The sequence below is a fragment of the Miscanthus floridulus genome, chromosome 18, assembly GCF_019320115.1.
Source record: "Miscanthus floridulus cultivar M001 chromosome 18, ASM1932011v1, whole genome shotgun sequence".
Lineage (NCBI taxonomy): Eukaryota > Viridiplantae > Streptophyta > Magnoliopsida > Poales > Poaceae > Miscanthus > Miscanthus floridulus.
This window is the reverse complement of record NC_089597.1, coordinates 68092727-68116640: the sequence shown is the minus strand read 5'-3', so window position 1 is coordinate 68116640 and position 23914 is coordinate 68092727. Positions and strand designations below refer to the sequence as shown.

The 23914-nt window shown below is 45.6% G+C and overlaps 1 protein-coding gene and 1 pseudogene across 25 annotated transcripts; both read left to right on the top strand.

Moving 5' to 3' along the window:
- Positions 1-11687: 11687 nt before the first annotated feature.
- LOC136520368 (uncharacterized) lies at positions 11688-18190 on the top strand. 25 transcript variants are annotated; one of them, XM_066513844.1, is made up of 13 exons: positions 13942-14080; positions 14191-14658; positions 14757-14858; positions 14965-15071; positions 15356-15697; positions 15808-15953; positions 16262-16435; positions 16599-16821; positions 17102-17216; positions 17308-17339; positions 17552-17625; positions 17856-17963; positions 18061-18190. In XM_066513844.1, the coding sequence occupies exons 3-7, from the start codon at positions 14797-14799 to the stop codon at positions 16376-16378; spliced, it is 774 nt and encodes a 257-aa protein (XP_066369941.1). In that variant the 5' UTR covers positions 13942-14080; positions 14191-14658; positions 14757-14796; the 3' UTR covers positions 16379-16435; positions 16599-16821; positions 17102-17216; positions 17308-17339; positions 17552-17625; positions 17856-17963; positions 18061-18190. The 25 variants fall into 25 exon arrangements, with proteins under 25 accessions (XP_066369949.1, XP_066369952.1, XP_066369951.1 ...); XM_066513842.1 differs by having other exon boundaries at positions 17537-17625; XM_066513847.1 differs by lacking the exon at positions 17856-17963 and having other exon boundaries at positions 14191-14316; positions 14627-14658; positions 17537-17625; positions 18061-18188.
- Positions 17824-20235, top strand: LOC136523993 (transcription factor BIM2-like; annotated as a pseudogene).
- Positions 20236-23914: the final 3679 nt, after the last annotated feature.

Below are 23914 nucleotides of genomic sequence, written 5' to 3'. Positions count from 1 at the left end.
GGAGAAGGTCGGCTACTGACCAAAAAGACTTCCACAAAGCCTTCCAGTTCTCAGTAGCCGTTGCCAACTTGCCAGTCAAGTCCTCAATGGTTTTTTGGGCCTGCACAAGATCTCTGTCAGCTCCGCGCCTAATCAACTTAGCAAGCGCGAGTTCTTCTTCAGCTTGAGTAATTACCTCCTCAGCCTTATTGTGGCTAGTACTGAGTGAGTGTCTTCATCTCCTCGATACCCTCCAAGAGCTTCTGCTTTTCAACTCAGAGAGCTAGACCAAGCAACAAAAGACAAGTCAGTAGAAAGGCAAATTTGAATACAAAGGGAAGCGAAAAAGAACTCGCGATACCATGGCACTCTTTCTTCATGGCCTCCACATGTTTTTAAGGCCTCCTGGGCAGCTGCATCCCTCTGCTTTTCCACCTCAACTACCCAGGCATGGAGAGCCTTCTCCTCCTTCTAATGCATCTGACGCTCAGTCTCTAGCTCAGCCCGACAGAGGTCAAGCTCTGCCTTCAGGGTACTCACCTCAGAAGACAACTTTTTCTCAGTTTTTAGATGAGAAAGAGAAACCAGGTACGATCATGAGAAAAAGACTGAGCAAAAAGAGACAAAGAAAAACAAGACATAAGGATAGAAAAAAAAACGAACATCCAAAGAACTACAGAAAAACTTACCTAGAGCCTCTCCCCAAAAGAAGTCAGCAAGGGTCGACAAGCTTCCCCAGGCGGCGGTTAGCTCCGACAATCGATGAGTGGCATCAAACTGCTGCACCACGTCATCAGCCAAAGGCGGACCACTAGAGGTAAGAAGAGGAGAGGGAGAAGCCTGCCAAGGCGAAGAAGGCATGACCAGGGCAATCTCCTAGGAAGCCACGGCCAATCCCTCAGATGAACCCGCCACCATGGCCATGGTCACCTCAGGAGTCGGCAAATCAGCAGCTGCGGCCCCTGTCCCCCTTACAGCCACCTCGGCGACCGTGCAGTTCTGAGTCCTGAGACTCAGTATGCAAGGGCACTGCCAGAGGTTTGACAAGAAGTCGACTAGAGGCTCAGGGAAGACGAAGGCCTAAAAGTTGACAAGGAAACCCGTCAAAAAGAATAAGAAAAAAGGAGAACAGAAGCAAGAAATAAAACTAGAATTCACTCACTCAGCTATCTTCTTCATAAAACCAAAAGAAGACCTCATAGGGGGAACCACTGATAGCAAAAACATCGCCACCACCCTACGACAGGAGCGGTGCGGTCGGTACTAGAGCCTCAGAAGAACTCGAACCCGATGTCTGCTTGCTACAAGAAAACAAGACCAAAGTCAAAACAAAAAGAGGAGTTCAACAACAGGAAAACAAGAAAAGAACTCACCGACGAGTAACGAGGGCAGCATCATCATCCTCTTCCTCCTCACTCTCGACCAAGGCCACCATAGCTCCAGCTAAAAAAGGACAAAAGTACTCAGGTCAAAGATAAAAACAAACAGCAAAAGGACAGAGCATATTAATATGCTCACCTAAGAGCATGTTAGCTACAACTAGAGTACCTGGACTGAGTACTCGACTGGTGAGACTTCTTGGTAGCAGATGGAGTAGAAGAAGAACTATCCGCTCGCCCTCTCTTTCTGAAAGTACGAGGAGCTCGAGGAACTGGACGAGGAACATATTCTTCATATACGTCAGAAAATGCGGAAGAAACACCAGGAAGCGTTTGAAACTTACTGGTCAAGGACGCCCTAGCAAGACTACCCCCAGCCTCCACATTTGCAGGGAGATCATCAAGGGGAATTGGATCAGTGAAATTACGCCCCAATTCCTATAAAAGAGTAAAACAACAAGACAAGGAAGATTAAGCAAAAGTGGATACAACGAAAGAGAATCAAAAGTACCCGCATAAAGAAAAGAACAACTCACAACAGGGGGCTGAGTTCTTAGCGCTGTACTCAAGGACAGCAAGCGGAATGACGCTTACTCCTTTCAGCATCTTCTGGAGACTGCTCGAGCACCTCCTCGTCGGTCAACTCAAGGGCAGGGGCCATACGAGAAGGGTCCTCCGCCCCAGAGTACTCGAAAACCGTAATGTTCGCGCTCCTTCAAAGGCTGAACTCGGCGGCGAAGAAAACTTGAAATAATCCCGAAGCTGGTCAAGCCTTGCTGTTTCAGAGTGCAAATCCTCTCGAGAAAAGGCTTGATCGTCTGGAGCTTAGCAGTCATCACAGGGTTCTTTTCCCATCGGTCATTAACCAAGGGACCAGATCTGGAGTGAACAAAAAGAGGAGGAATCAAGTTGGTAGCATAAAACCAGTTAGCATGCCAATCCCTCATAGAATCAACCAGGTCATAGTCAAAGAATTTGCTCTTAAGACCCTTGGCAAAACTGGATCCTACAGCCACCAAGAACATTAGTGTCATCACGGTGGGGTTGTGGCTTCAGGCGAAATGAAGTAACGAAAGAGGGAAAGAGAAGGAGGAATTCCAAGGAAAGTTTTACAGAGATGAACAAAGACAGAAAGATGGAGGACTAGCATTGGGAGCAAGATGATTCAGGCTAATCCCAAAATAGCTGAGAAATCGATGAAGAAAAGCAGAAGCTGGGAGGCAAAGTCCAGCACGGATAAAGGAGACGAAAAGAATAATCTCACCAGGACCTAAGTAGGGACCCGATGCTCACCCAAAGCCCTCCATTCAGCAATGTCCTTGCTCTAGATCAGACCATCACCAACAAGCTCGTGAAGCTGGTCTTCAGTCATTGTCGGAGTCGGCCAAACCTTCTAGGCAGCCCTCATGGCCATGAACTCTTGGTTCTCGATCACGGAAAGTGATGATTCCTCATCCACAAAGGCTGTCTAGGACTTGCTCGCAGCTTTCTTCCTACCCATGTACTAGCGGAAGCAAAAAGGCACTAGGGAAAGATGAGGCTCAGACGGTGGCGCTCAGATGACGGCAACAATGGCTGGCGGTGGATTTCTAAAAACTAGGGTTTCAAGGCAAAAGCGGAGCAGTGAAGAAGAAGATGAAAGGCCTTTAAATAGATTTTACAACAGTAAAACGTGGCCCACCAGGCCCATTTTAACATAGTATGAGGACGCAATGGTCCATTTACTAACACAGCTAAAATGACGGATGGCACAAATCCACACAATGGTACTAGTTTCAACGGGCAGATTTCAGACTTATTCATCCAGCACCACGGCGGAGTTATCATATTGCTACGAAAAGAACTCATCAACCATGAAGCAACGAAGGGTTACCAACAAGGAATACAACAACCCGGATCTTATAGAAAGAACTCGGGATTCTCACAAACAATCGAGGAAATCAGCAGAATAAAGAATGACAACTCAGAAGACAAGATTTTTTCATTATGAATGGTTTCAAAAAATAGAAGATTACACATCTTACAAGACCCAACGAACTTGGTACTACGACAAGCAAGGTAGCAAAGAGGAACCTGACACAGCTAGGCTCTGGAACGACTACGTGTTCCAAATTGCTACTCGGTAGAACAAACCGCACTCGGCTACACTATTTTCTTCAAAGGACGGACGCAGTGCATCCAAGGCGGAGATCAGCAGCATGGTGGGACAACATGGAGCAGAGAAGGCCGGCAGGCATCTGTCTACCCAAGTCTGATGTGATGCTAGATATGGTGTTGATCTGCACCGGACAGTCTTAGGGCAGGCGGCGAGGATCAACCCAGAACTGCCAGATGAAGGAATGAAGCCCACATCACAAGACTTCCTCCAACTACCGCCACGTACATCCTAGTACATTGCTGCTGCTGGGATTAGCCTACCTCTAATCCCTATCACAAGACTCCCTCCAGCTACGGCAAGACACACAAGAACTACAAAATACGCCCGGGGGCTGCTCTACTTCACAAACTACCATATTCATGACTACAGAGACTTCAGAACAAGCAACAAAACGCTCAATGAATCAAAATAGCACTCTAGGAGGGTATTTATAGACCGAAGGAGCGATGCACATGGACCAGGAGCACCAACGAAACAAGCCTAACAAAGGACACAGTGAAAAGACAGAACTCAATAATGTAGGACTCAGAAGTGAAGGAACAATACCCGAAAGCGAGCATATTCGGAAGAATATACCAACACTGTGCATCCTATGAACAAACAGCATTTATACTCAACTACCACCATGCAACTACACCTGACAAAAAGCAAACTACCAGAGAATATGCCAAGACCCTGTATCCGAGTTCTTTTTAAAAGAACCCGGAAATGTGCTCGGGGGCTGCAACAGAAAAGGTTTTCAATAAGCGCACATCACTCAAATTCTTCAAGACAGCGGTTCAAGACCCTCCAACTTTTTGTTCCAAATAGCAAGAGGCTCGGGGGCTACACTCAGTGAGTACAATTTTTTCAAAAAAGCGCACATCACTCAGAAGACTTCTTCAGAACAGAAATTTTCAAACAACATAAAGATTCAGGACCCTCTAACTTTTTGTTCCAAATAGCAAGAGGCTCGAGGGCTACACTTAGTGAGTGCACTTTTTCTTCAAAAAAGCGCACGTCACAGAAAATACTTCTTCAAGGCAGACCACTTCAAGACCTTATGACAAAAAGAACCCGGACCGAGCCATATCCGAGTTCTTTTTGACCTTCAACGAAGAAACAGAGCAGTTTCAAGACAAGATCCTCCTAGCTCCTTGTTTCAAATAGCAAGAGGCTCGGGGGCTACACCCAGATGGATGAACTTTTTTCAAAAAGCACACAACACTCGAAGATCCAAAGAAGCGCTACATGGTTTCACTCAAGAAAGCACTCGGACGACCCTTGTTCCTACTCGACAAGAGGAACAAGACGAGGCTTCTAGATTTCAACCATGAAGTGCTCGGGGGCTTGTCAATGCGGGACCCATAGGATACCCCGCAAGGAAGAGAGAAGATCTAGTCTAACTAGGATTCTTCCCATATAATCCTAGTAGTAATACTACCATGTAATCCTACTAGGACTCTATATTGTAAACCGACTAGGACTCTAGCCTCCTGACTATATAAAGGAGGGCAGGGCTCCTTGGATCGAGCGACTTTTAACAATTGTACACAATGCAACACTTTACAATCAATCCAACGCAAAGGCTAACACCGACTGGACGTAGGGCTATTACTCGATCAAAGATCGAGGGTCCGAACCAGGATAAATCGACTGTCTCTTGCGTTTACCGTCGAGTTCTGCATACGCTGAAGCCCAAACATACTACCCTGGGTACCCCCGTGGCAGGCTATCGTGGTCAAACATCGACAGTGTAGAGGCATTTGATCCATACATTACCACTCAAGTGAATGGCATCCATACAATAGCACTGCCGTATGGATGACGAAAGTAAAAACCCCCATGTTAGTACTTAAATAGCCACCTAAGAGTCCTTAACTAGGCATAAAGAAAGTGATCACTGACACACTTTAGATTTCAACTCTAGATTTCAATTACCTATTTATATAGCTATTAGTTGCTAGAAACTGGTTTTAGAAAACAAAACCCTTTGTTTTAAATACACATGTGGCAATTAATGTTGAATCTTGCTCTGATGCCAGCTGTCGTAGAACCGACCAATTTATAAGAGCATAAGTACAATAGCAGCCCGTAAGCGGTCGCACTAGTCATACTTGAGCCCTATATAAACCCGGTAGTCCGTCGAGTACCACGACGGGTCTCGATAAACGATCTACATACAACCAAGATCGTATATGATTCAACATACATGTCACATGTTACATAAAGTTCACAGGTATAAATCATTCATTAGAGTACGAAATAGAGTTATTACAAACTAAGTTCAATAGATAGTAGCGGAAGCAAATTAAAGTTTGAAAGTATCATTTGCCAACATAGTTCAAATACAGTGCCAACACATGATCACCATCCACAAAAGCATATAGAAGGATTATTAAAGATGCCTACCCAAGGCTCACTCCTCATCCACTGGCGGGATAGAAGCAATTCTTGCTAATAGCCATGATAGACGGTACCATCTGCAACAATGAGAATGAAACCCTGAGTACGAGAAGGTACTCAGCTAGACTTACCCATCATAAACCATAAATAAATTGACTCCAAGGATTATGCAAGGCTTTATAAGTGGAGGTAGCTTGACAACATTTTGCATAAAAAGGCGATTAACTTAATTATACAATTATACTTCGGTCATCAAGTTAATTATAGCTATTCATCTCTAGTTTAGCAACTATCCTATGCCAAACATGTGGTATATCATTTTAAGAGCATACAATAGTAACCATAGCCAGTATAGTAATTCCATTTTTATCCGAACCATCACATTTCATAATACAATTACTACGAGGTTGGAGTTAGCCAAGTTTCTTACTATCCGGGAGAGACGGCAATTCGAATTGATTTCAACTAGCTAGGAATTTATTCCTAACACAAACCTAGGTCTACCAGGCACGGTAGCCTTAGGTCACCTTTGGTACAACTTAGGTACACATTTCGTGGGTTCACCAAGCACCGCACAATCAGGGACAACCAGCTGCTAGGATGATCAGGACTTCCCTACCCTTGGGCTCATGGAAGGCTCCCTGCATATCCTTACTACCATCCAGAGTGCGCACTCTTATAGAGCGGGGTTCGGCCTGAGTTGAGCTACTCGGCTTTGTAGTCGAAATGAGTTATTCGGCCAACTAAGTGATAGGCATGCATTCAATCTTGTCAAAAGGTCCAACAACGGTATGGTCCTTAACCGACATAGATAGGGATAGATCCACACCCAAGACCTCCATGTCTTGTTGCTTCTCTATCGACATCCCACCCGGTCTCCATTTATTATTAACACATGGTTATTTCCACGATAGCAAATATAGCCAACCATGCTTTGGTATCCACCTATATCTCGCAGGTGACAGCAAAATCACCTGACTTCTATCGGTCTAAGCATGGCTAAGCATATATTCGATCCTGGACCTACACAGGGTTAAAGGTACATGTATCTAGACAAGGTAGTTCCATGCATCAAGTGTTTCCAACCAACTATTATAACCTAATGCATCAAACATAAAGGACTCAAGTAGTATTTTGTAAAACTACTGGGAGACTTAGAATGCTATGGGGCTTGCCTTTGATAAAAGATGTGGGGCTAGTGATCTAGGCACTCAGGGAGCTCTTCTGGAGTCTGCTCCTCTTCTTTGGGAGTTGTGGCTTGAAGAGTCTCCTGCTGATCCCCTTTCTCTTCTTTCGTTGAATTCCAGCAATGTTATCTCCTCGGTCGATCCTATATGTATGATCATGGAATAAGGTATCGCGAATGTATATATGCTAACATGTATAGTATGATAAAACATGATGAATGCATCATCACAAGTATTTTCCATAGCATGGTATTAAGGTAATAACAAGTGCATTCTATTCTACTGACGAGGCGGATGTGTGCCCCTTTGTGAGAAACCAGAAAACTGGTTGGCACATGGCTGTAACCAAAGTACGAGCTCCTAGAATTAAGGAAAAGAGTTTTATGACATGCCCTTGCTAGTTAGACTTTGTCCTGCTACTTCCTTTCAGTGATAGCGGGCATTCATCTGTTCTACCCGGTATCCCTAGAGGTTTATGTGTTCACTATTAGCCCAAGTGATTCTTGAGCATTCAGGATCGCTGGCTTCAGGAGCCACGAATGACCGCACTTGGTCAATGTAAAATTTTAGTTTGAATCACTTGCATAACCCATAGTTATACTAACTACCCATCGGGTCAGGAAGGGGGCCTGAAAAAATGCAAGGACTGGTTTGACTAGGACGAAAATCAGCCAAAACACCTGATCTAATCAGGACACAGGTAGCAGTGCTCAAAATCAATGAAAGTCATTCTTTTCGATTAAACTTTGTTACAGTTTACATCACCAGGTGTACAATAATCAAAATATATCAGAAACTGCTACAATATGATAGCCTTGTGAGTGCAGGATCGATTTCGCACCCAACAATGGACATCTCATGAAGCAGTAGAAGTCGAACGAAGGCGCAAGGCTGACCATCACCTCGCCTTCGGATCTTCACGAGTAGGGATGATGCCTGGAAGATGCCTTAGGGGAGTCCTACCTCGCGAAGCTTCCTCTAACATCTAAGAGGAGGAGGAGCCCTACGAGGAGGTCAACCCGCACCATCTTCTACAATGTCAGGGAGGAGCGAACGGTAATGAATTAGCGGCTCCTAAGCCTCCAAATCGATACACGAGAGCTCCTAGGTTAGGATCTACTAGGGCAAAAGGTTTCCTGGCAACAGCAAAGTGCCCTTTGCCCTCTAGGATTTCCTACAGATATTGTGACCTAGAGATCTCCCGCGCGCCGACCACCAGCAAGCCCAGCCAGCCATGCCCTCGGTGACCCAGGCCACCGATGATATTGTTTCTCCCCATCTTCACAAAACTTCCTCTAACACCCAAGGAGAACGGCCATTGCCAGGCTACCGTGGAACCCAATCTTGAATGCTTTCTCCCAGCGACGGCGTGACCGCGAGGAGCACCATGAACCATGGCGTATGAGCAGAATCGCCACTCTCTCACTCAGTCTGAGGCTAGGGGATTTGGGAAAGAAAGGAGGGGGTGAAACTCACTGGCCTAACTACCCTCTGTTTAAATAAGCACCCTGAGGACGGTAGTGGGGGAGATGGTGGTTGGCATTAAAGACAGACCCAGTCATCTAGAGGGTTCCACAAAGTAAAAGCGTGGGAAATGGAATGGTTCGAGTTCCTAGGACACCACTATCCTTATTCTTTACAGGATTCAATGGCGCGCAAATGATGCGCTCAAATGGGTGGGAGACTTCTACCCAAGTAGTTCTCGAAACTTGGGAAGGCATTACTGCCAGCAAGTGCAACATGCACAGTCACCCCGACACTCGGGACTCTGATTGTATTCAAACGTCTCAGTACCCGAGGAATGCTCATCGGGGCCTACGGCACCAGGAAGACTGCAGGGAACTATAGCACCCGAAGGATTGTACAGCTCTACGAGCTCATCACTAAATCCTACGGGGGCTACTGCCAGATATATGGGTCCTGAGGTACCCTCACCAACCATGTATCTAGCCCATCAAGTGAAGGACGACTGAGGATGAAGCCCATGAGGATTAGGCGCAACCATCGACTTGAAGATCACAACGTATCAAGAGTATCTACCGCCATCGTAGCTATGGTAGGATAGGATGGATCTGTTGTAACAAACTAGGAATCCAATCTGTAGCACCGATCGCCCTCGTTGTAACCCTACCCCTCTGCCTATATAAAGAGGGGTAAGGATCCCGCGATCGTCATGTCCACCACGACACCACCGTCTCATTCCAATCTAATTGAGCATACAAATACAAGAAGAGCAGCCACACCCACTAGAGTAGGGTTTAGCGCTCCACCGCACCCCGAACCAGTATAAATCCTTGTGTCTCGTTAGCTACCATCTGGATCTTGTCTACGCGATCACGTTGCTAGGCATTGCTAGAGCTAAATCATCCGACACAATTAAACAAAAATAAATAAATAATACAGTTGTCCACGCAGTAACTCGTAAATGGCTGCATGGATCATAAGTGGAGGATGCCACATAGATGTATAGATGGAACTCGAAGCACACATTTAAACAAAAAAATAAATAACAAAGATGATGTGGGACCCTGAGGATTGATAAGAAATAGAAGTTATGGCACTTAGTGGGTTTCATCTATATAGGTTATATAGATAGATAGATGTGTCAATTCACTTATGCTTGTTCTTTAATTTATAACACTCGGTTATAAAAAGTGATTGTCATTCCTGCAATACTTGCGGAATTTATCTCCCTTGCCTCCAAACTTTGAATGTCCTTTGTAACCATTGGAATTTTTGCCTCTATTGTCATTGTTTGATTTATTTTCTATCCTCCCACAAATAGACAAAGCTTTTCCACTGGAAGCAAAACCTTCATAAGACATCTGATTCATTTTTCCCTTGGTGTGTAAAGCCTTATAAACTTCATACAGCTTAGAGTATCATGACTATATAATAAAGTATCTCTGAAGTTTGCAAAGGAACTAAGCAAAGAGCACAAAAGAATGAGACCCAAATCCTCACCATCATAATCTACCTCCATAGCTTGTAGATCTAACATGATCTCCATGAAGGCCGAAAGATGGTTAAGAATAGAACGACCATCTTGCAACTTGTGCGTATATAACTTCATCTTCATATTATGTCAAATCTTAGACGTGCAAATTGACTCTAACTTGCCATAGAGCAGCTACAGCTCATACAAAACATCTTACAAAATATTATTTGATAGATGAAGCTAAATTTGAGTCAATGCCTTACGATATTTTCTATTCTCCTCATTAGTCCAAGACTTTGAATCTTTGTTACTGAATTTATCAAGAGCATCATCCACTTTAGCCTTTGTAAGAATAGCTCGCATCTTGATTGCCATAGATCAAACCTTGTATCACAATTATTCAAAGGTGGAACATCATACTTCACTGAAGACACGGCGAAGAAATAACCAGAATTTTTTTTTTGTAGAAATCTAAGTGTAACCTTAGCTGAAACATGCAGCCCGATACATAATCTATGTACGATCAGCAATAAACTGAAGACAGAATAGAGCTCGTGGTACAAATCTTGTCTACGCTTAGCAAAATTTCAACGAACTTTTTTCAACAGCAACGTGAGAATCTGTCGCCGGGTCTCTCGCATACACTTGAGCACCAAAACTCCAGCAAACGCTTCACCTTGGATGGAAACGGATTGGATTGTACGGAATCGGAGATGTCATCTTTTACCACATTTTTATTCAGATTCGAATACGGATATAGATCTTTTCGAATACGAATACAAAATAGATGTATGAGATTTGTATTTTTATTCAGATATTTACTCAATTCAACTCAAAGTGCATACCGTTAAATTCAAAACACATGAATAGAATTTTACTACTAAGTTCGTCAATAACCAAAGTGAAATAAAATCAAAGTATACTTTATTAATCTATAATATTGAAGTGAACTAAATTATAAGAGATAATGTTTAATAAAATGATAGGTTAAGTGAAGAAATTTAGATAAGAATGACAGGCAACAAGTAACCATTTTGTTTTATCAATTTTGTAATTCAAATCATTACACAAGTACTTTCTTCGTTCTAAATTAGAAGTTGCTTTGATTTTTTTTTATACATAGAATTTGATATGCATATAGACATATACTAAATCTAGATACATAGCAAAATAGATGTAAAAAAACAAAGTAACTTATCTCTATCTCTACCACATATCTCCATCTCTATCTCTACCACATATAATGCACCGATATAAACTTCTCTAAAGTCATAAAATAAATATCCACTACAGTCATGAACTCTCCTAAATAAAAAAAGTGCAACTAACAGGTAACATTTGAAATGAAAGGACGAGCAATCTGTCCACTCACTCGTACTTTCCTCCATTTGTATTTACTTGTCAGCAACTTTTTACTGTAGCAAATTTGACTATCTGTTTTTTCTTTAAAAAAATCTTAGATACTTTAATGTATATAACACTAATGAAGTATGTTCAATAAAGAATCATATATGTGAAAACTTGATATATCTAAAAAAAAAATCTTTTACGAAAAAAAATGTATGATCAACGTTGCTACAGTAAAAATTCAGCGACAACTAGGTAGTATCCAACGGACCAAATTTTCTGGATCAAACCTCTTTACCCATCCCTCCTTCCGTCCCGCACCCACCTCACGCGCGACTCTCTCTCCCCGACGCCACATCTCCCGCACGCGTGAATTTTCTCTCCGCAGGCGACTCCGACTCCAACTCCTCATCTTCCGCTCCCCTCGCGTACCCCTGCATCTCTCTCACGAGGCGGCGGCGGCCGTAGGGCGACGGCGCCCTCGCCGCCGGCGCGCTGGCACGACCAGGCCCCGGCGGCCCTCCTCCCTCACCCCTGATCCGCCCTAGATCCGCCGCTGCCGGTGCCCATACTGAAGGTCCCCGCCGCCACCCGCACCACCCCGACGCCCACGGCCTCTGCCTCCGATGACGTCGGCCCCAACGCCCACGGCTGCGGCCCCTGCGGTTGGCGGCCCCGGTACGGTGCGGCGCAGGCGGCGCGCCGCTGGTGGCCGCGGCTGCCCCCCTCCCCCCACCCACACCGGCGAGGGCTGGTGCCGGCGTTCCGCGCCGCTCTGCTTGACCTCGCGTCGTCCGCTGATCGGTTTGCTCCTCTCTCTCTCTCTCTCTCTCTCTCTCTCTCTCTCTCTCTCTCTCTCTCTCTCTCTCTCTCTCTCTCTATATATACCTACCTCTACCTCTACTCTCCCTGCCGGATTTCCCTCTCCCGGCGCTCGCGGAGGCTCGCATCGTCCTGATTTGCTGCATACAGAGAGGGCCAACAGGGCAACGGCTGCCGGCACTGGAGAGAAGGGCAAGAGGGCGAGGGCCGCCGGCGCCCACGAGGACTGGGACAGTGGAACATCCCATCGATCGCGGCCTGTTTCTCTCCTTGGACGACCTCCTGCAGATCCAGAACGGATCGAGAAGGTGAGTTGCTTCACTTTCTAGGTGATTTGGAATTTTTCTCCGCCTTATTTGCCTCGCTAGGCTGATTCATTGGTTAGTTGGTTGGTTGCAGCCTGAAGAACAATTGTTTAATTTTGTGGAGTCGGGACAGAAGCAGGTTTTGCTCGCTTCCTCTCTGCTCTCTAAAAGAATTGTCTAAAAGAATTGCTAAACCATATTCTTTAACGATGGCTGTTTCCATGTATTTAAATTTATAAATGTATAGGCTGTCTCTCATACCTTTAGTTCGATATTACAGGTTCATGACGAAGCTAGCAACAAAGCACCTTTATCTGACATGTTTTTTTTCGTGTTATGCTTAGAGATTCGACAAATGTTTTTTTTTTCGGGAACATAAATAGAATGAAATTTGCAAACAATTTTTTTTCGACGCAATGAAATAATTGACAAGATTCCAGGCTTCTCCCTGAGCCTGCGGTTTCTTAGCCATCCTATGCTTGGCCTACTTCTAGCTGAGGATGATAAATCTTCTTCTTCTTCTTCTTTCTTTTTTTTTTTTTTGCTATGTGGGTTGGATTAGGATCTTGGATTTAGACTTTATCACCTATGTATGCAGGTTATGGCCAGACTGAAGGGCGTCTTTCCTATTTGTGAAGTGTGGTATGTCTGTTATGCTGTATAGATCCTACCTCATTCTTTGTTCCCATCCCCCCTGCCTTTGTTTTGTTTACCTTACTTGATCAGTGTGGACTCTTTGATGCTTTCTGTGATAGATTCAGCTACTGCTATGCTTGGGTTGTGCAGTCAACATACATTACAACAACAACAACAAAGCCTTTTAGTCCCAATCAAGTTGGGGTAGGCTAGAGTTGAAACCTAACATGAGCCCCTAGTCACGGTTCAGGCACATCAATAGCCGCTTTCCAAGCACTCCTATCCAAACAAAGATCATATCCCAACCTTTCAAATCTCTTTTTATTGCCTCCCCCCACGTTAGCTTCAGTTAAGATAAATACATTGTGCTCAGGATATAAATACACCACCATGAACAAAAATGAGCCAGTTTTGAAATTGTTTGCCTACCTGTACTATCTGTGATATTGAGTATTCTATATAATTGCCTCATTCAGTTAAGATGCAACATCTTGTGTTATTGATTCCTCCATTTGGTTGTTTGGCATGATATTTTTTTTACATTCAGCAAGCAATGGATTGTTGCCTGCTCTGTGAAACGATGCATTATGCCTCTTTGTAATGGAGCTATTAGGTATGTCTACAGAGCTTTGTTTTTTTCTTCCCATATGTGCTTTCTACAATTAGATGACTTTTATAAAGTGCTCTTATCAGTAGTTCTAACATGGAGTATGATTTGTGTTACCATAATAGAGATTAGAGAGAAACCAAGGTTCAGTCTTGAGGTCCAAGCGTGCGTTGTCCCCAGCAAAGTCCCCAAAATTGATGTCTGATGGGTCTACATCGCCGGCTAAGTCCAAGGGTCCAGCCGTGGTCGCTCAATTGGATGCGTCGAAGGAGAATTCATGCCCCGGCTGTGCTTCCCAATTCGGGCAAGTTCTATCTGCGTGTTCACATCCCAAATTGTATGTACTGTCAATTGTTTGTTTTTTTCTGTGCAAAATATCTTATCAGTAACCTTTCCTGTACCTGCTCATCATTCTCCTTCAATATCTGTTTGTTTAATCTTTTGCAGCTAGCGGCTCTGCTACTAGAATGCTCGGTGCTGTCACCTTTATTTATTGCTTCGCCGTCTTCCTCCAGTAGCCTCCATTGTTAGCGCTCTGTTCGGTTCAATTGATCGCTCTGCTTGTTCTAAGATGTCGGTCTTCAATTCCTCTCTAAGCTCCCTTGTAAATTGTTCTAAGATTCCAAAAAATTCCAGATAGCAGATAGTTGTTATTCAGTTAGAGATTATCAAATTGCAGCCATAGCAAAATGGGGCGGCCTGGACCAACGCATCAGCTGCGTTGTCCCGCCCGCCGCCAGCTCCCTCGACACCTCCCCCGAGTGCGTCGCACCTGTGAAGGCTGGATCCATCGAGAGTTCATAGCTGCATCACTACAATTTTCCATCTGTTTTGAATTGCAAATTTGTTGTCTAACTGTTTTCCTGTGCCCTTATTTGGTCAGTGGACCCAGAATCTGGACAAATGCACCAACAGGTAATTTGTAGATGTTTTTTCTCCACATTTGCTTTCAAATGCTAATATGCTGCATCTTGACATGTGTCACTTGTTGCACTGTTGCTGGATTATGTCAGGAAAAAGATTGAGTTATTAGAGGCAAATATAAATGCTGACATGTCGATCAGGATAGCATGGATATATTCTCCTAATCCAGCATTGATATTCCTGTTCAAAAAGTAATTAGAATGTAGTGATCAAGGGTATAAACTTCTATCTTGAATATTTATGACTCATCAGTCTAATTCTGAATGCATAAGCCATGTTTCTTGGATCTGCATGCAGGAAAGAGCTCAAAGGCGGTTATGATGGCATTCAAAAGTGGCATACAGTAATAGTATTGGCTCTTGTTTACAACAATAAAGCCATACGTGATGCTGATTTAATCCTCGGTGAGTTCTTCACTTTTCCTTTCTTGGTATTGTACAAGCTTCCTGTTTTTTATTCTATAATACTATAATATGTGATTGATGATTTTTCAAAATCACAAAGCATATATACCATATGTAGGTAAATTATCTGTGTCTCACAGAAATTTCATTATCTGTATCACTTCCATTACCAGAGATTCTGTGACTTATTTATTTTGTAAGACTAATCCACCATTACCCTTATTTTTATACACCATTTTCTACTCCCTGATGAGTCCATGTCACCTGCTATTTGTTGCCGTCAGATCCACCATCTACGGCCTGGATGCAAACGTTGGCAATATCTACCGACACCCCACGTAGCCACAGAAGCACCAGTTCCCCTTCCTCCACCACACGGCGCCGCCATTCCTGCTCCGCGCCGCCTGCTCTTGGGCTCCCGGCTGCCCTGGCACTGTGCATGGTGTGTCTCTGCTGCCTCCCTGTTCCGTTGCTGGTGTCCTGTGACTGTTCACGCCGCCTGTGCTCTGTGAGGTGGTCACCGCTACCACCTCCAAGGCCGCCGTTTGCACCAGTTGGTCTTCCTCTTCGCCTCCGGCGGATCGGTGCTCCTGTCTTCATCGCGTTCTCTTTCCTCTGTACACACGGTGAGGTCTCCAACTGTCGTTTCCTGTGCGATTGGTATTCCCTGCCCTTCAAGTACTCATGAAATGCCTAAATGGAGTGTGCTTGCGTTGCTGCTTTCCTGTGTTTGTAGACCATCCGGCGCACACTGCTCTCCAATCGATTCTGACGCCCACCTGGCCTTCGCCTCGGCTGCTGACGTCAATGCCGCCGGGATGCACTGTAGCTGCCTCCCCTGCCTGCCACTGCCGGTGCCTGATCCGTGAAGACCTCACCCATGTGCCGTCATTTGTCCCAGCAGATCTCACGGCCAAGAGTTTATTTATTTATTTATTTTTACACATGCCTCCCTTATTGGGTTAACATTGTTCTTGGTAAACATGACCTTCGTGCTTATCATAAATAGATGTTTCTCTTCACAGCTGGTGTCCATGCTAATGCCATTACTCATTTACCTAATGAAGATGCCATATCCCATATTACCATTCTTACAATTCCATCATGATATTAGCACTTCAGCCACCCCTCATCCTCATCGATTCCAACCAGCGATTTGATCTGGTTTCCGTGACGCTTCTTTGCCGCAGTTGTTCGGATCCGCAACGATGTACTGCGGCGTGGGCTGGACCGGCTGCGAGGACGAGGTGCCCTGCGACGACATCGACGCCTGCTGCTGCCACCTTCATCCTCATCTCCGCCGCTAAGCATGGGGTTCCTCCAGGTCTATCTGGCCGACGCCGTTGAGTGCCTCGCCACTTGAGGTTCGTGTCCCCTCCTCCTCGATCTCGATCTCGATCTGGTGTTTTATCTTGACCTGCCTTAAGAGTTGCTCGATCTCGATCTGGTGTTTTATCTTGAACCTACCTTAAGAGTTGCTCGATCTGTCTACCTTCTTCGCGAACTCGATTAGTTTTTCTACTACAGTTTCAGTACATAATGGCGTTCAATTGGTGCGATCGGACTCTTTGTTCGCGTGACTAGCGACACTCAGCGGGCCCCCGAGGCCCTGCTGCAGTGATTCTTCTCCCCAGCTGAAGACGAAAGAGACCCAGCAGCCAACCGGACCTGCTGCTGTTCCTCCGTGCCCAGCGACCAAGCAGGCCAGCCATTCCGTCCTGCTGAACAGATAGGCACATCAGACTTTAAGGTTAGTGTGCCTTTGAATGTGTACATTGGAATACAAGGAATTTTACCGAGGTTATAGTTCTTTTCTTCCTACCTTCTTCAGGTTACAACAATAGGTACTATGTAAATGTAAATTGTGTGTTCCTGTTATACTAGATTCACATCTGTAAAAAAATCAATTCGGTTGTAAGTGCCATATCGTTATGCTGAAAAGAACGACTCTTCTGCAGCCATTATTTATTCACAGTTTAACACTGATAAAATACCTACGAAGAAGCAAATATAATGGTTCCCTTTTGCAGATTGGGGTAAAGAGAGATGGCTAAAATATATCATGTCAAGTTCTTGTGCAACTGATATCTGCATGCAAATCAACCCCCTCTAGGAGGTCCCTTCATGTATACACTAATTACAAAGGTACGCCATTGTTTCCAGCATTGTCAGATTTCCATTAGAAACTTATATGTTTAGTTTCTAACTGCATACATACATGTTCTTATTTATGTAGGCATCGAATTTCAAAACGACAAATTTGCTCAGGTTATACTCTCCTCTTGCTACAGCTGCTAAAATAATAGCATTGTAATTTATCTTTATGGGCCTCTTCGCCAAATGCACTGTAGGTGGTCCTCTAATTTGTGTTTACTCAGTTTGCTTAAATTTACAGTGGATGTTGCTACCTCACCTCTAATTTAACTTTATTCTATTTGCTTATATTGTCTACAAATTTCTTATAGCCAAATTCATTCCAGCCAGGCAACTTGCAATCTTTTGGAGATTATTTGAACAGCCACAACGTTGGCAGTTGCTCTTCTTGTGCGTACTGGTATGATCCTCTTTCTGTAGGCCATCTTTTTTAATATTGTTGTGGACATGAACACGACAATCGTGTTTAAATTAAAACTGTTCTGTGGATTCATGGATATGAGCAGGATTGTCAAAGTATGTAGCTTCTTTGCTGCTTATGGTCTTTTTTTTATTTTATAGTTCATTTCTAAAGCTGCTTGATCTTTCACAAAGGGGAATGGATAAATCATGGATCGATAATGATGCTAGGTACAAAGACTTATTTCACAAAGAGATGTGTTTGACTTTGATAATTTGGAGGATGAGGACATAAATAATGATAATGATACTATGGCAATTTTGCTTCATGAAAAGATGGTGTGCAATTATCACTTTATTTTAATACGAGTAAAAAGGGGCTCACATGTCATTTTCTGCAATATTTTGTACTAATGGATAGTGTTTGCATCAACAGATTTGACAGTAAGGGTGGACAGGAAGGCTGGGAGCTAGCAGCGATGGTGGTAAAGATCAGCGGCCAAACACACCGCGGTCAAAACACTCGGCCACAGAGCAGCGCAGACGCAGCAAGATCAATGATAGGTGCTTTGATGCAGTAATTTTATGACCAGTTATAAGCTTGTAAATAAGTTTTGACCTCTTTATGGATTATGTTTTTATTTTACTCCACATCATTCCTACAGGTTTCAGATACTTAGGGAGCTGTTGCCACACAATGATCAAAAGAGAGACAAAGCAACATTTCTCTTGGAGGTAAGGTTTCAATAGGTTTCCTGTTTTATCGAAGTAATCTTTCGCAGTTGATTAACACATGATTCCTTTGTGCCATCCTTTCTAATGCAGGTTATTGAATATATACGGTTTTTGCAAGAGAAAGTGCAAAAATACGAGGCAACATTCCCAGAATGGAACCAAGAAAATGCAAAGATGCTTCCATGGGTAATTGCTTCTTTCTCCAAAGCTGCAATGCTTGCTACTGCTGTTAGGAAAGGAACAGTCAATTCTTGATTGTCTGTGTTTGAATGTCGTTTTACATTTTTGCAGTCAAATATGTATTTTCGATCATTCTGGAAAAATGCACAGGCAAGTGTTTGTTGCTAAAAATGCATTTGCCTTACCGAATTGTTAACGTTGTATCGATAGTTTTCAACCAACATCTTATGCATGCTTGTTATTCTTGTGCTGCAGAGTAAAGGTCAAATCCCTGGAGATTCTCCGCCTGACCCTTCACATTTCATGAGAAATGGATCCTCCCCTGGATCTAATTTCACAGGGAAACTCGATGATAATCACAACAGTGACATCTGCAGCTGCATCAGGGGCACAGGATCAGGCAGGAACTGATCACATGGCTAGCGGGTGCTACAGATCAGCAGATACACCGGCGAATATTACAAGTATGATCAATGGTTCACATATATTTTGCATTATTCTCAGAAGTGCTTTCTGAGACTAGAAGCAGCACTGGTTACTTATGAGTCTTCTTTGTATGCAGATAATGCTATATCTCAGTCCCAACCTCAATGGACAGGTCCATCCCCTGTGGATGATTCTGCAATGAACAGGGAAATGCTTAACAACCAGCAGTTGGCGATAGATGAAGGAACGATCAGCGTGTCCAGTAACTATTCCCAAGAGTATGTCAGAAAGAATATAAGTTATTTATTGCTCACTCCATTCAAATATGCTTGTCACATTTGATTATGCATAGTCGTCGGTGCATATCTTTGACCAATAATTTCTTCTGCAACATATTCTTAGAATCCTTCAAATTTATGATATTTTTGCTAGTATTTTAATATTCTTCAAAACCATGACACGGTGGCGTTGGTCCAATGAGTTCTCCCTGTCCACAGATTGAAAAAAAACCCAGTGTTTTTCACTAACATTATGCTTCTTTTTAAGTGTCCTCGACATGTATTTGATTGATTAAAAATAGCAATTTGACCACATCACCACAGGCCCGTACTTGTTACAACTGTTAGATAACGAACAGTGGATTTGCCAAGTCCATCTAGTGACAGGTACAAAACTGCTCATGGCTACTCTCAGTTACTTTATCTTGCCTTTTATGATAGACAAAGCAATAGCTCAAAAAAATGGTTTTGATTATGCAAAATTTATCTTTGGCTGAACTAACTATCAGCTTCAACTAACTACCATCAATGTCTCTGTTAGTTAGAAACGCCTTGGTGAGATTAACAGTTTACTAGAAGCTCAATTGGAACGCTGCATCTGACAGAACAAAGTACTACAGTACAAGTTGGAACTGAAAAATATGATTTGATTTTTCAGGTGGAAGGCGCTAGATGTAACGTGATTATTTTGTGTCAGCAAGCAGATCAAACATTTTGTAAGATGGAGATGAAACATCGATGGATGCTAGTTGCTTTGGATGATATAGCATTTTGTAAAGACCTGCTTGGGGATGGATGCTAGTTGCTTTGGATGATGTAACATTTTGTAAAGAACTCCTTGTGCATGTTAGCTGTGAGGTGTGCAAGCCAGACTTGTGTGTTGTGAAGAATACTGTAATTTGGTGTCTCATGTTACTGTGAGGTGCAACTCAGCATGACTATTACATGTACCAATTGGCATGAATGAAATCTAAGCTGTCATTGTGACTCGATTTTGTGTCTCATGTTGAATGTGATCTTGTATGTTTCATGTCTAAAAGAATATTGTAATTTGGTTAATGTGAGATTAATAATAGTATTTTTGCGTCATGTGATCTATGCGTTGGATTGTTGGTATAAATCCCTTTAGCCTTGAATTGTTGGACTGTAAAACTACTATATGTCATCAGCCTGTTGGTCGGTATTGCTTCAGCATTTCGTTAGATTATCGGTCGCTAAAAGTATGTCGGTCGCTATAACCCTATCCCGACGCCACTTTCAGCGGCAGCAGTTAAGTGTCGGCATAGATCTATACTGACCGATAGTGCGTCGCTGTATCCACCTATAGCGACCAATGGTGCATCGCCATTCTGGGGCTGTGGTGTAGTGATGGCATAGTAGCACCACGCCACCCCATGCCGCGACGTGGGCACAAGATCATGACGACAACCACGCCCAGACGTGCGCTACATAAAGTTAAGGCGGCGTTTCTTGCAAGCCAAGTTAGCTAGGGCAAGCCAAGTTAGCTAGGTTCCCTCCCTCAGTCTTATGACCCTCGATCAGGAGAACCTCCTTTGTACGTGACCTGGCCTTGGACCCTATATAAGGGCAGCCAGGACACCCTTCCAAGGCACCCTATATAAGCCCATCTTCTAGCTCTAGCTCCATTCTCCTACCTCTTCCACCATTCTTGCACCCCCACTATAAGAACTTTAGAGTATTCAAGCGAGGAACACGCACTCGATCATCTCTTAAACTAGACGTAGGCCTCCGGCCTGAATCAGTATAAATCCTCGTGTCTTTTGGATGCTACCATCGTCTTTCTAGAGCAGCGCGACTAATCATATAAATTTACTAGTCGGTCTACAAAACACCGACCGTTGACGCGCCAGGTAGGGGACAGTCACGCACTCTCGTTGTTGAGAAGGAAGCGATGGCCCATGCCACCAGAGGTTGAATTCTGGAACCCCTGCACTGCGTTGCCCTCTGGAATGAAGGACGCGATCGCACTCTTCGAGCGAGAGCTAGCCTAGGCGCAATGGCCTTTCGATGATGCCAAGCCCCTCCCTATTTGTGGGGATGATGGAGCGGGATCCAGAGTCAGTCTACGACCTCCTGCCAATGACCCCTAAGAACACAGACTCCGAGTTCGATTTCGAAGGGAGCTACCATCCGCTGAGAGAATGCAACTTGTTGCACCTCTTGGAAGACCAGGGCGTTAGCGGTAGGAAGTGTAGAGGACGACGCCTATCTGATTCCACGCACCCCCGAGGAACAGGCGGAGTACGACCAGGAGCGCTTGGAACGAGCCAGGGCCTGTGAAGCCTGAGCAGGCCAACTAATGCCACGACGACGGATGCCCTAGCCTACAACACCTCGACACCGAGGGCGTGCGGGTGTGGGCACGCCGCGTATACGACAAAATCCAACAAGGCAAGAGGGAGACACCTGTCTTCCCTTGAGCCAGCCAGAATGTCACGGTGGCCACCATGATCATGCGAACGGCCCCTGAACCCTCGACCGATGAAGGAAAACATGTTCACAAGGAGCTATGAGACTTGCTAGAAACCATGGCGGTACAACAAGCTCAAAGCTCTATGGAGAGGCGACACCCCAAGGCTAGCCTTGTCGGTGTTTCGAATAAGCACCGGCAAGTAAATTTATATTTATGCGCGTTAGGCCCAGATGGTGCGCTACAGGACACAAGATTTATACTGGTTCAGGCTAAATGTCCCTACGTCCAGTCTAGTTGCTGCTCGTGTTATTAGCACCGAAAACAGGTCTATAGTAGGGGGTACAAACGGTCGAGAGAGGGACTGGTCCTAGGTCTCTGATGGAAGGGTCGAAAGGATGTCAAGAGCCTGGTAGCAGCTTGACTGTGTGTGATGTGTAGTTGTCTGTCAAAAGTCCATCCCTCTAGTGGAGCCCTGCCCTCCCTTTTATAGACCAAGGGGGAAGGAGGGGCTACAGACGGGAGAAGAAAAAAATATCAAGGGTATAGAAGGTCTTTAGAAGGAGCCAGGGTCTTCCTTTTTTCCCGCGCCTGCCCTGTATAACCTGGCAAGCCGTGTCAGAAGCGGTGCGCTTGTTGACCTTCGTAGGCCATGCCCTGACCTCTTTTAACAAGTGGGTGCGTCCCATCCCACCCCTGCGGGCGGCGTGTCAGGACGGGGTTGTTGATCTCCTGACCCCTGTGGGGAGCGGATGGCGCGGTAACTACTTGTTTGTCACTATAGAAGACGGGAGTCCCCGCTTGGCACGTAGCGGTTGTCGTACATCCGCGTCAGGCCTCTTTGCCCGGAGGTTGAAGGCGGCGCCTACAACACTGTAGGGCGAAGAGCATGCAACCGCAACACTATTCAGGCTCTGCTACACCTAGAAGGGTCTAAGCGCCCGTCCCAGTCGCGCCCTGATGGTACTTTCCTACAGGGGTGCAGGGTATGGCCCTTGATGCCGTGGTTGACCCGAACGTCTTGTCTCACCTTGTACGGGCAGTCGGGCGAGGCGAAGCCGACCCATGGGCGTCGGACGAGGCGGAGTCTAGCCCTTAGCCCTTAGGCGAGGCGGGGCTAGCCCTTAGCCCTCGGGCGAGGCGGAGTCTAGCCCTTAGCCCTCGGGCGAGGTGGAGCTGGCCCACGGGCATCGAGCGAGGCAGAGTCTAGCCCTTAGCCCTCGGGCGAGGCAGAGCTGGCCCACGGGCGTCGGGCGAGGCGGAGTCTAGCCCTTAGCCCTCGGGCGAGGCGGAGCTGGCCCACGAGCACCGAGTGTGGCGGAGTCTAGCCCTTAGCCCTCGGGCCAGGCGGAGCTAGCCCACGGGCATCGGGCAAGGTGGAGTCTAGCCCTTAGCCTTCGGGCGAGGTGGGGCTAGCCCATGGGCGTTGGGTGAGGCGGAGTCTAGCCCTAAGCCCTCGGGCGAGGCGGAGCTAGCCCACGGGCATCGGGCAAGGTGGAGTCTAGCCCTTAGCCTTCGGGCGAGGTGGGGCTAGCCCATGGGCGTTGGGTGAGGCGGAGTCTAGCCCTAAGCCCTCGGGCGAGGCGGAGCTGGCCCACGGGCACCGGGCGTGACGGAGAGAGCGTCGGGCGAGGCGGAACTAAACTCCCATCATTCGAGCAAGAAGCGTAGTAGCACCCTTGTCCGTCCGGGAGTTTTTAACGTTCGATGGTTATTAGTTCCACGTCCTTGGGTACTCTGGTATTAGGTCCCCGATAAGCCTCGTGTACATCTCCGCCGCGCATAGCGCCCCCCGAGGGATATCACACGCCAAGCATTCTCCAGCCTAGCGATGATGGGGCGCATGCAGGCAGGAGCCTTCTCCAGCGTGCAGCCACCATGTTGGAAACCATAGCTCCCGCCATGCTCAAGGCGCCAGACACCCTAGGTTGGACATAGCGGACAAGGATCTGCCACACTACGGCGACAGCGACCCGGACAACCATGGCCGACACCCCTAGGGTCCGAGATGCTCGGCGCAGTTTGAGCCCGGATGCTTGCGGCGCACAAGAGTTTGCGAAGAGGATCCGGCAAACGCTGTTCCCAGCGTGGTTCCGCGTGCCGCCGAACATCAAGTACTCTGGGCCACCAACCCCGCTCTATGGCTAGAAGACTTCTGCCTTGCCTATCGAGTAGGCGGAGCGCATGATGACCTCTTCATCATCCAATACTTGTCGCTCTACCTCATGGAAAGCGCCCGA

What these genes read in the sequence shown, in the direction of transcription:
- LOC136520368 (XM_066513844.1), top strand. Translation starts at nt 14,797, where the DNA reads ATGTCGATCAGGATAGCATGGATATATTCTCCTAATCCAGCATTGATA. An exon ending in TTGATATTCCTGTTCAAAAA is followed by an intron (nt 14,859 to 14,964) that starts GTAATTAGAATG and finishes ATCTGCATGCAG; the next exon opens with GAAAGAGCTCAAAGGCGGTT. An exon ending in TGATGCTGATTTAATCCTCG is followed by an intron (nt 15,072 to 15,355) that starts GTGAGTTCTTCA and finishes TGTTGCCGTCAG; the next exon opens with ATCCACCATCTACGGCCTGG.